This window comes from Sebastes umbrosus, chromosome 9 (assembly GCF_015220745.1).
Source record: "Sebastes umbrosus isolate fSebUmb1 chromosome 9, fSebUmb1.pri, whole genome shotgun sequence".
Lineage (NCBI taxonomy): Eukaryota > Metazoa > Chordata > Actinopteri > Perciformes > Sebastidae > Sebastes > Sebastes umbrosus.
The window spans coordinates 10,824,736-10,836,791 of record NC_051277.1 but is presented as its reverse complement, the minus strand read 5'-3'; the positions used below and the strand labels follow the sequence as shown (position 1 = coordinate 10,836,791).

General features: G+C 38.5%; 2 protein-coding genes across 8 annotated transcripts in view; both read right to left on the bottom strand.

Annotated features, from left to right (window-relative positions):
* Positions 1 to 6,143, bottom strand: part of tapt1a (transmembrane anterior posterior transformation 1a) — a 29,132-nt gene extending 22,989 nt beyond the window's left edge. The window contains exons 1-3 of one of the 2 annotated variants that reach the window (XM_037780473.1): positions 5,907 to 6,143; positions 2,442 to 2,572; positions 236 to 354 (exon numbers count right to left, since the gene is read on the bottom strand). In XM_037780473.1, the coding sequence (XP_037636401.1) occupies positions 236 to 354; positions 2,442 to 2,572; positions 5,907 to 6,099 (443 nt within the window). In that variant the 5' untranslated portion in view covers positions 6,100 to 6,143. The remainder of the gene's footprint in view (positions 1 to 235; positions 355 to 2,441; positions 2,573 to 5,906) is intronic. The other variant, XM_037780474.1, reaches the window with a different exon arrangement.
* A 1,924-nt stretch (positions 6,144 to 8,067) lies between these two features.
* Positions 8,068 to 12,056, bottom strand: part of ldb2a (LIM domain binding 2a) — a 113,586-nt gene continuing 109,597 nt past the window's right edge. For all 6 annotated transcript variants that reach the window (XM_037780479.1, XM_037780476.1, XM_037780478.1 and 3 more), the window contains one exon: positions 8,068 to 10,566. In XM_037780479.1, coding sequence (XP_037636407.1) covers positions 10,336 to 10,566 — 231 coding nt within the window. In that variant the 3' untranslated portion in view covers positions 8,068 to 10,335. The remainder of the gene's footprint in view (positions 10,567 to 12,056) is intronic.

The window sequence follows — 12,056 nt, the reverse complement described above, 5'->3', positions numbered from 1 at the left end:
TTTTGTTCCAAATTATCTGATGATTAATCATAAGATATCAGTTTAGCTGAAATTGTTCCCACACATCTGAATGTTACTGCAGATTTATACTTGAGGCTTATGTGCTGCTGTGTGATTATATCTTACATTGTATGTAGGTTTATGTTAAGCGTTAATTTTGGTATGCAGGTATAATTATGTGATTTTTCTTCTTTGGTATGTTTATGGGTAGGAGAGTGTATATTTAGGCTCTTACCTGAAGCCACAGCACGGCAGGGTGAGGAGGCGGAGCACGGCCAGCAGCACCCTGAGGGGCAGCAGGGTGAAGACGTACAGGAAGGCGTCCACACACAGGAAGATGCCAAAGATCATCAGCTGGAAAAGTCACACAGAAATACCTGTCAGTGTGAACGACACGCAGTAAGCAAAACCTCCAAGTTAAGGAAAAGACAATGTAGAGCCTGCAGACACATTTACTCGTCATATTTAAGTAGTTCTCCGTGTCAAAGGACAAAGAACAATAAAATAAAATAATATGATGGGGATAAAAATGCAAGAGCATCATCTGGACATCAGTTTCTTCATATCCATCACATCTCTTATTTTCACATCACACATCATCTTTCCATCTGGGGAAAAGCCAGGGGAAAACTAATTACTAGGGATGCATCGAAGTTATGGGTCGATATCGATACTTAAAGTAAAAATTTGGCAGATAGCAGATACCGATGTTTTTCTTGTTGTTTATTTTGTTGTTATTTATTCCCCCTATATTGCCAGGGAAACAGACATCTCCATTGTAAAAAAAAAAACTTCAATGTCTTTACTCTTAAAATCATTCAGCCCTTCATTAATATCTTGGATGAGCACAAATAAAATTGTACAAATTTATGAAACAAGCTTTAATACCCTTCTTTCACATGATAAACAACTGTTTAAAAAAAAAAAAAAGCCTCTATACAACTACCTACTTAATGAGAGGAATTTATTTTTACTTTAATAGCCCAACATAAACATTTTGTGAAACATAAATTTAATGTGATTAAATCAGCAGCTAACAACACCACATTTAGCCGGCACAAAATTAATGCAACACAACACATCGGCCATTGCTATCGGTAAATGTCATCTTATTTGCCGATTGCAATCAACGTGGCGAAAAACTTCCGATACTGATGTTCACCCGATAAACCGGTGCATGTTACTAATTACCAACACATGTGACACTAAAATAAAAAAGACTAGGCCTAAACCCAATCATGCAGCAGACACATACCTTCACAGTTCCCCACATACAAACAGCCATTGTCTTGTCATTTTAAAAGTGAATTTAAGCCAGCTGATCTGGTCTTCTTACTTCTTCTTCTAACTGGAGAAACATGTAGTAAGTTTTGGTAGAAGCTGGATGGAGTGTTTGTCTCTTATTGGTGGATTCCATGTGACTTGTCAGGTGCCCATGAGGTTGGTTGGTCTGCGTAACATAGTAAAGTCACTGAGGTCTCTATGTTTACACACATTCCTCTCTTGCCCCCAAAGGGAGAACCGAGGCAGTAAGAGCTACATTAGTCTGGGCTCGCTTGCTGGGATGTATTTCTGCAGAGAAGGTCTACTCAACTCCAGAAAACATAAACAAAGACACAGAGGAGAACTGCCTCAATGGCCTAACTGTGCCATTTTAAAAGCATAATTGTTTAATTTAATAACTTGGGACAGTATTACTCTTTTAGATGTATTGATCATTAGCATGTATCATCGTTAATGTGACACATTCCTAGATAGAAGCAGCACACAGTTCAGATGAATCCACATTTTATGGTTCAACACTGCCACCTGGTGGATCATGAGCAGAACAACAAAAATAAACTGGTGTCAGTGAGCCACATGGCAAAATAAAACGTTGTTTTAATATTATATTGTTTTACATTAAACAATTATTTTTACAAAATATTTTAGTGTAAGTGTATGTATGGAAACGTGTTTGTGTGAGAATGAAACTACAGATTATTTTCATTTCATTACTTAATTTCATTATTCATTTTAAAAACAAATAATCACTTTGCATATTTAATGTCAATAAAAAAAGACAAATAAAACATTAAACAGAGTAAATTGATGTTTTAAAAATGCAAACTTAATCTGAACAACTGCTAATAAAAAACACAATTCAATTTATAATTATATTAAATGGAGAGAACAAGCTGGTTTTATCTACATTTGTGAAACTTTAACCAACAAACATTTGGTATTTTTTAAATTACCAAAACAATTAACGGAGTTCTTCATTAGAGAAGGATGTGTAGTGGGATTATAATGTTTAGGACTGACTCAGTTTGACACAGTTATGGGCCGACTATGAGCTGTAAACTGAATGAAATGGCAGCAGACAGATGGAGATAAATGAAGAGAAAGAGGGCAGCTGAGTTCAGGACTCGTATAATAAATAGACTTGTGTTATAAAGTACCTTCTCCAGCTCCTTGGGAATACGCATGCATGTGTAAACTCTCTCTCTGCGCTCGGTGTACTTTGCCTCATTGTGCTCCAGGAAGTAGCCTCTGGTGAGCTCTGCGCTAATGAAGCGCGTCAACGACGGATCTGGAACAACATCAGAGCACCAGTGTTACCACAAGGCCATTGTCTGCAACAATTACAAGCACAGCTATCGACACAATGAGGGCGCCAACGTTTTGAGTGTCACACTGCAAAGTGAAAGAGAAGGAAACTTCTCTGGATGGTGAAAACGTGAGGCTTAACAATATTCTTAGCTCACTGTTTGATTCAATGCACACCATGAATACATCTTTATAAATGACTAAACATGCAAAATTAACTTCTTTGTGATGTACAGTACAGTACTCTATAAAGAAAGTCAAGTGGTGGTGACAGTTTATTGTAACTCTGCTATTGTAAACTTTAAAAAGTATGGAATAATGAGTATGGCTGCAACTAATGATTATTTTCATTTTTAATTAACCTGCTAATTATGTTTACAATTAAACGCTTAATCATTGGTCTATGAAGTGTCAGAAAATATGGAAAAATGTCAATCAATAGTTTGTTTTGTCCAACCAACAGTCCAAAACTCAAACATATTCAGTTTAGTGGTAGGAGAGAAGACAGTGAAAAATAGAATTTTAAGTATTTTTGTTTAAAAAATGACTTAAACAATCATTTGATTGGCAAGTTCAATGTTTTTAATATGTTTTTATGTTCATTTTCATGTGAAGCACTCAGTGCATGTAATATATTTATTGTTAAGCATTTTGAGCATTTTGCATACTTAAATATCTCTTGTTATGAACTAGGTTAATACTTGCAAAAAAACTGATACAGGGAAGAAGAAACTTTGTTTATAACAAACAGGCTGGATATGTTGATCTGACTTCATCCTAAATGCCCACATACGGTCTTGAAATTATTTCCACTTGACTTGAACCTGTGAGATCCTGTCAAACCTGTCATTCTTCTTATGGTATGGTATCGTTTTGGCTCAACAAGCAACTGTTTTGCTGTTAAAGTTTCACAAAGAGTTGAAACACGGACTTTAACAGAGTTTGAGCAAAAAAACATCACATCTTTCCAGGTAAATTTAGCACATCAAACATGCCTGCATTACACATTCAGTCATATAAACTAGGGCCCAAGAATGTTGCAATATATTTAAATAAATTATAAAGGTTCCCTCTTGTGCAAATTTGCATCTTATCTCAAGTACAGTGTCTTTACTGTAGCATTTGTACTTTATACTGTCAATGTTTATTCAGTGCTGTAGTGTGTACCTAACATCAGATGTTCCCTTAACTTGATTAGATAAATTCCCAATGTGCCAGGTCAAATGAGGATCCATGTTAACAGGTGTTAACCATTACACCAGGGCCAGCCTAAGGCATAGGCCATATAGACGGTTGCTGGCACTGGTTGCCCTCTCAAATAAATGAATGAATGAATGAATGAATGAATGAATGAATGAATAAAAATACCACTAAAAATGCCATTGAGCACCCTTCCTCATTTTCTGCAGTGAGGAAACAAATTAAGAAATAAATTAAGAAAAAAATACACTTTTCACCCCTGTAACTCTTGTTATAGTGAAACTGACTAAACTTTTTTAAGACAACAATATCAGGGACCAATTGTTTATTTATATTCTAATAAATAAAGTTATTTATGAAAATACAAATCTTAATTTTTGTCTTAAAACCATTGTGATGTCTGATGTGTGTTGCGGTTTACGGGGCTAGGGTTAAGGTTCAAGGTTCTGGGGGGTTGAACCCTAACCCGGCTTTACACTTTTATCATATTTTATTTTATTTTTTTAACTATTTATTTTTTTACATTGTAAAAGGACTGTAGGCAGAAAGCAAATAAGAAAAAGCAAACAAATATGAGGTTATGGGGTGATCAGTATATCATACTTTATTTTGATAGCTATTACCATCTATCTCCCCTAAAGGCCCCTTGTACCCCCCTAAAAAAAGACAAAAACGGGTCTATTGTGGGTCTCAGAGGGTTAATCAAGTAACTGTTTTCAGCCCTAAACTGAAGTTTCTCTGGGGTCACAATCACATTTTGTGATTATATCTTATAGAGGTGATAAAAGTATGATTAATACATTTGCAGTAGCAGTGTAGCTAAAACTCATCAGGTCACACAATTTTATTGGTGACAGAATTTGGTGTAACACCTGTAAAGCGTAATTCGCGGACGCCATGTTAGTGAAATTTGTGGCTAAGACAGTAAATTAGCTAGATTTTTAACATGTTTACTGAACTTAAAGGAGCCATGCAAACTAGTGATGTGTCGGTCGCGAACGAGCCGGTTCAAAGAGCCGGCTCTTTTAAGTTAACGATAAGAGCCGGCTCCCGTCCGAAACGTTTTTTTTCTTCTTTTCTTTACTTAATTCAAGGCAGGATAATAGGACGATCTTCTCCGCGCCTTCGGCACTTCATGCACTGACTGTGACTGAATGTTGTGTTGATGACGTCCGTGCGACCAATCAGGTGATGACAGACAAAGATCATACCATCAAGCAGGGAGGGGCGGGGGTGCGCGGCACGCTGAGGGTCTACGGGTACAGAGCAGGAGGGAGCGGAGGAGCGAAAGAGAGAGCAGTGCAGTGCGATGCGGTGCGGTGCGGTGCGTTGCGGTGCGGTGCGTTGCGGTGCGGTGCGGTGCATTGCGTTGCGGTGCGTTGCGTTGCGGTGCGGTGCGTTGCGGTGCGGTGCGTTGCGTTGCGTTGCGTTGCGGTGCGGTGCATTGCGTTGCGGTGCGTTGCGTTGCGGTGCGGTGCGTTGCGGTGCGGGGCTCTGAGTTGCAGTGCGTTGCGCTGAGGTGCACGAATAGCAGACAAGATGAGTGATAGTTGGAAACGAAGCAGCATGTAAAATTATGGTGTTCTGGAAATTATAAGGTTTAGTATAATTATATTGAATAATTTAAGTGATATATGTGCACACATACTAATCATAGGTCAAAACAGCGCTAAATTTGGCTGAATTATAAAAAAGCAGATAAATATGGTAAAAAGAAGAGCCGTTTGGGAGCCTAAAGAGCCGGCTCTTCTTGGTGAGCTGAGCCAAATGATCTGACTCACTAAAAAGAGCCTGAATTCCCATCATTAATGCAAACTAACTTTAGACATCACCTCTACTACAGCAGGTAGATAATGAGAGAGAACTAGTTTTAGTGATGACTCCACTGTGTCTGTTAGTTGTTTGTGAGCAGCTAATTAATCAAGCTGACTCAATAACAAGCGTTGACAGCTGGCTCTCCCCTCAGTATTAACAATATAACATTACTCCTGAAGCTTTCTGAACTTCTCTAACTGTTATAATGTTTTACTCCATGACGTCAGAACCGTTACTAGACAACAAACTGCCGTTTATCAGCCGTTAACGTCAGTTGGTGTCGGTTGGGGATCAACGGTTACCTGCTGGCTGCTCCCGTTCTTCTCTCCTGGCAGCGCTTATATCGTAAAAGCTCAACGTTTCCGGCAGTTCCGGAGGTAAACCGATTTTACCGGACTTGTGCAGATCATCCCACGGTCGTTTCTGCCGTTTCTTTAGCTCAGTATCTGCTTCTTTCTCCTCTGACAGCTCGCTGGTCCCCGACAGGTCCGCCATCTTTACTTTGGCAGCCGCCGTGTCGCCCTTTGCAACGTCACTGAATTATGCGTAAAAACAAACGACGTCATCACGTTAGGAGGTAGCTTCAATAGTTTATTAGGTGTTACACCAAATTCTGTCACCCATACAATTGTGTGACCCTGATGAGTTTTAGCTACACTGCAAATATATTAATCATACTTTTATCACCTCTATAAAATATAATCACAAATGTGATTGTGACCCCAGAGATACTTCAGATTAGGGCTGAATCAGTTACTTGATTAACCCTCTGAGACCCACAATAGACCCGTTTTTGTCTTTTTTAGGGGGGTACAGGGGGTCTTTAGGGGAGATAGCAGGTCAACAGTAGATTTCATATGGTGTGTACATCATCTGAAAGCTGGGGACCTGAAGATTAATTTGAGATACAGCTCAGTACTGTGTGTCAAGTTGTTCTAGTCAGAAATCAGAAATACACATGAATTAATCAATTATTTATTTATAACAAATAGTGAAAGTGTATAGGAGGTTAAGAACAGTATGATAGAAGTATATGATGTCCATCCCCATGCTCTATTATGTCTCATAAGTTGTTGTAGCAATTTTGGGGTTGATACCATTTGTTACACAGATTTTGTGCTAAATTAAAAACATTTTTACCACTAAAGATTTGATAAAAAATTATCAGTAATCTTTCCAAAATATCACATTAAGACACCGAGATGTTGAGGAACACCATAGAAAAAGTCATGCTGTGATTTGGTATCAAAAACTTTTGACATTTGGAAATTTCTGCGAGAATTGCATTTTTTGGCGATTAGATGGCGAGCACTTCTGTTCTGGAAACTGCTCAGAAACCCCCTTACTATTATTAACCCCCTTACTATTATTAATTATATATAATTAATTATTATTAACAATAATCCAGAGATTTGAATCAGATAAAATATAACTCAAATCCCCTGAAAATAATTTGCAATAATTTCAGTTACTTCCATTATAAACTATATATTTTTTTAACATTTTATCTTATTTTTATTTGTAAGAAAAGAAATGTGCTTTTTTTTTTTAACTGGCCACAAAATTATTTGTATTTAATTATTTGATTAAAATCTGGCAAACCCCTTTAGGAATATGTTTCTCTGCAGCAGTATATCACAGGTATACAGAGAAAATAATGACATAGAAATTAGAGAATTAAATGCTGTTGCAGTAGCCACTATAATCCACTTGGTGTCACCAAAGGTCCATCAAATTCTCCTGGATTAAAAGTCTACCCAACAACAGTACCGAGGTGTGTTCCTGCAGAGTTATCTGGAGAACTTAGTTGAGTAGTTCATAGATTTTTTCATGTTGCAGGTTTTACTGAGCAGAATTATTCAGGTAACTCAGGTGAGCAGGTGAGGCATGAATACAGGGAAGATAGATCAAATCCAGGGTAGATCTTACAGACTTTTTACCTGTATCTTAAATGTGTTAATGTTTAACATCCTTGTAGACAAGAAGAAGCACAAATACAACCAACCTATTGATGAACTGTAAATTCTAGGGCCTATAACATTATTGTTATCCAACGCTGACAAATTATTGTTATAAACGGCAATAGATATACTGAAGGCTGCTACACCTTAAAGAAAAATAAATCACCACTAGATATAATTTTGACATCTTCATCACATTCCAGGACTTATTTCATTATTTAGTGATTTCCTACATTTCCCAGAATGCTTTTTAATAACCTCCAAGGAGCAGGGGAAACAGTGCATGAACCTGTAGTTAAGATGTTGAATCAAAAGTGAATTTATGAGCATGTAAATGAAACCAGTTAGTGAAGTTTGAATACTGGAGCATGTTTATGATATTTAAAACACAACCTGTCCAGTGGCTGCATTGCATTCTGGTCATCTTTGGGTATAAACATCTGTATTTCATCCCTGATTCCTCCTAATATGATCGTTAAATATCAGCAGAAAATGGCAGCTCTGGAAAGAAGCTTTTGCTCTTTTATTTTTGACGCCAAAACATGATGTTTATATTAGGTTGGATCACTGAATCATTTTATCACCAGGAACAAGAAAAATGTAGCACAAAACAACAATTTTATTACAGAAATAATCCTAAAGTGTGAGTTCGATTTTTTGTATTTTAAGATGTAGATGGAAATGAAACTGTACTCTGTCCCAAAAGAGAACAGTCAAAACAATCATTTGTAGCCAAATAGCAAATCAAATTTTCTCCCCGCAACGTCCATTTAGCAGCTGTTCAGGAGCTTTCGACTGTACTACACTTTCTTCCTCACTAGATATGGCGATGTCCAGTTGTTATGTTCAGATTTACATTTTTCTGAGCACTTTATTAAGGATCTTTTGCTCATGTTGGACAATGCAAAATTACATTTTCCAATCTGTTAAGGAAGATCGTAAGATATGATCGAAAGCTCCAGAATAGCTACTAAATGAGCTTTGCTGCTGTTTTCAAGGTCAAGAATGAACTTTCCATTTATCAAACTAATCAGAGTTAACAGTAAATAAACAGATGCTACATGCACACATGATGCATGCAACCAAACCAAATTCAACTCCTTTGTAAGCACGGTTTATTGGCACACATAATGGTAAAGCATACATACCAGACATCAGATATGACACTGAACACCTCTGCTATATAATGTACAAATGGTGTCTAATAATACTAGGCTCAAACATATTTAGAAATGTGTTAGCTTCCTTACAAATGCACAAATAAATACCCATAAGATCCAATTGTATAAAGACACATTATGTCGCTGTCTTCTTGCCCATTTTCAAACAAAAGTCCAACAAAAGAGATCAGGGATATATTATCAATTCATTTAAAGATTAAAGAACAATTGTGAGCACAAATACTGTACAGGGATATCAAACTATTTCTGTGGGGTGGATGGGATTTTACCTGTGCGTTGTTTTCAAAATGTTCTTCTTATGTCACAGAATATACAAGATGATTATGTGACTGATAACTGTGTGGCTTTGGTTCTGCACTAGCTAAAGAGGATGGGAAACAATAGAGAGCAAACCAGCATCCATCCAAACCACCCAACAGAAATCTGAACCTCCTGTACAAAACAAAACAGCTGCCATATCCAAACTGGTTTCAGTGGCTGATTTACAGTGGACAAAATCGATTCCACCTCTATTTACAGAGCTACAAACCTTGTAACAGTGTTCCCAAACTGATGAACCCAAAAAGGAAAATCAGACTGATGTGTTTTTTAAAAAGTACATATATCAAACAAAATAAAAATCCTATAAAATCATGCAGGAAAAAGGCTTTAGTATCAGTTTGGGAGTAGGTCGTTAAAGGGAAAGAAGTCCAATTTCCGAGGAAGGGGAGAAAAAAAAAAAATCAACATTAATGCATCAATGCGTGTCGGCAAAGTTCACATACTGATCGGCAAAATTACAACGTGACTGCAAAGGATTCTGAGAGAAGCAAAATACCAATAGACTACGAACACAATCAAACTGGTTTGCATGAAATCACAATCTGTGACGACCGCAGTAATGTGGAAAAACAATCCTAGGACACGATTTTCCCTCGTTTGAAAGGAGTCCACATAGCGGTAGAGAACTTTTATTTCCTCTTAATTGGAAATGGAAATAAACAGCAACAGCAGAAACAAACCGACTGAATTTCCAATAAAAATGCAATTGCCTCAAACATTTGTCTCCAATGTGGTTCGATGCTTCCGTTGGCTCTGTTAAAAAACACCTTGCCTTCTCACCGTTGCCATTTTTCAGAGACATTTTGTTTGTTTTTATACTTCTTCTTCTTTTCTCCCCTCTGTCTACTGTCAACATGATGACTTGCGACCTGCAGGTCAACCAATCACAGCTGTAGTATTCCACGAGACGAGAGGTTTGTATCTGAGGGGGGAATTTGATCCACAATTTTCCACTGCATTCTTGAAAAAAAAGCCCCCGCCTTGGTATTTTTACATTACAGTTGCATACATACTCATATGCAGTTGTTGTCTTTGACGTGTGGATATTGCTGTGCAGTTCTCAGGGTCCTCCAAGATGTTACAGTGATTCAGAGAAGAAGAAAATATCCAGAATATTTTTGGCTGGACGTGCCAGTGTTGAATTTGCAGATTCTGATTCAGTACAATGTTATGAGGCGTAGAAGCACTGCCCTCAAGGGGGAAGGGAGAGGTTAAAAAGTCCAGTCCACATGGAGTCAAGGATCTGTTGTTCTCTTCTTCTTTTGTTTTTACTGCGAGGGCTGGGGCGCCGTGCTCTCGGGCTTGCTGTCCTGGCCGGCGGGGGGTTTGCTGCTCCAGGGAGCGTTGTTGCCCAGCGCCGGGGAGCTGTTGAAGTCGTCCTCGTCGTCCAGGCCGTTGGTGGCGTCGTACTGCGTGTTCTCCAGACGAGTGATCAGACGCTCATCCTCGTCCCCGAACTCGCCGCCCATCAGGGTCGGCTCGCCAACCACCATCACGTCCTGGAGAGAGAGTCAGACACGGGGAGAGCAAATTTACAAACTGAAGAGAAAAGGAAATTACAAATGTTCTTGTTCGTGGGTTTTTAAAAGGTCACTTCATGTACAAACTGTGTCCTTTTTTTGTTACACTTACATACAATACTGTTGTATAGCACCTTTTATTCACATACTTCTCCTATTTGAATGTTGGCATTAGTCGACTAATCGGTCTTTTTAGCCCTAACAATCATCTAATTCATCATTAAAATGTATTTAGTTTTGTCTTATTGATGACCAAGCCACAAAAAACACAAAACAATCTTTTTAGTCACTCAAAACAGAATACAAACCCCTTTTTCTTCTCGACACTTCTTTCATTACTAAACCCACTTTTAGTTTATCCCACCAGTTTTATATTTTTTTTTAAACTCAATTTTAAAACTGTTACACAAATATAATCCATTTTTACACGGGCACCCGTGACGTGTTTTCAGTTTAGTGCACGACCGTGCATGTTTAGCCTCGAGGTGATTCAAAATTAATATGCTAAAGTGAGAGAGAAATCACCAGAGGAGAAATTAATGCATATCTGTTTCATCTAATTCTCAGACCAAAGCGCCATCCGAATATCAAGTGAACTCACATCCAACCAAAAAGACCTTATAACATTTGCATTATATCAAATAAATGAACATGCACGTCGTCTGTCTCGCAGAGTTTTTTGCAAAAAAATGTAATTTAATCAACTGCCTTTTAATACAGAGGGTTAAAAACACAACAAGGTCATAACGACGAACATTTACTGTACGAGACTTTCATTCAGCTGCAGCTGCTGATCTATTTCTGTGTTTATCACGTTTTCCAGCTGAGCGAGGAGCCTCCAAACCCCCTACGATGGGACTTGTGTACTGTACTGCTTCAACACAGACCCCCTGCTTGCAAAGTGTATGTATGTTTCAGTGTGTTTGTGTGAGCGTTTAGACGCTGGTGTATCCAGTGAACCAATCCCTACGGTCGACCCCTCTCGAAGCACTCGGTGCAAATGAAACCTTCCCAGTACAGAAAGCGGATTCCCCCGGCGCTCTGCACCCGCCCCAATCAATACTCATCATGTAAGACATATTTCACAGAGATGGCCTTCTTGCAGCGGGTCAAGGAAGGGAAGCAGAGAGATTTAGCCATTATCCAGCGCTATCTGTGACTCCTGTGATGAGTCTTCAGAAGGAGGGTGTGCTTGTTTGATTCCATGTTTCAGGGCAAACTCTCCCACACTTCATGAACAAAGTGAACTTCTGTTGACAAATAATCACTGGAGTGTAATTTGTGGATTCAAGCATTGATCAATAAGCTCTGTGAATCATGGCTGTGTTTCTTTGTGTGTGTGTGTGCGTGTGCTGAGTGTGTGAATCTCATCTCCCTGTGACTGACTAAGCATCTCCCTGCTGGCGAGCCCCAGCGCCACCCACCGTAACCTGGGAAGAAGCTGTACAGTTAAATGGAGCGCACGCTTC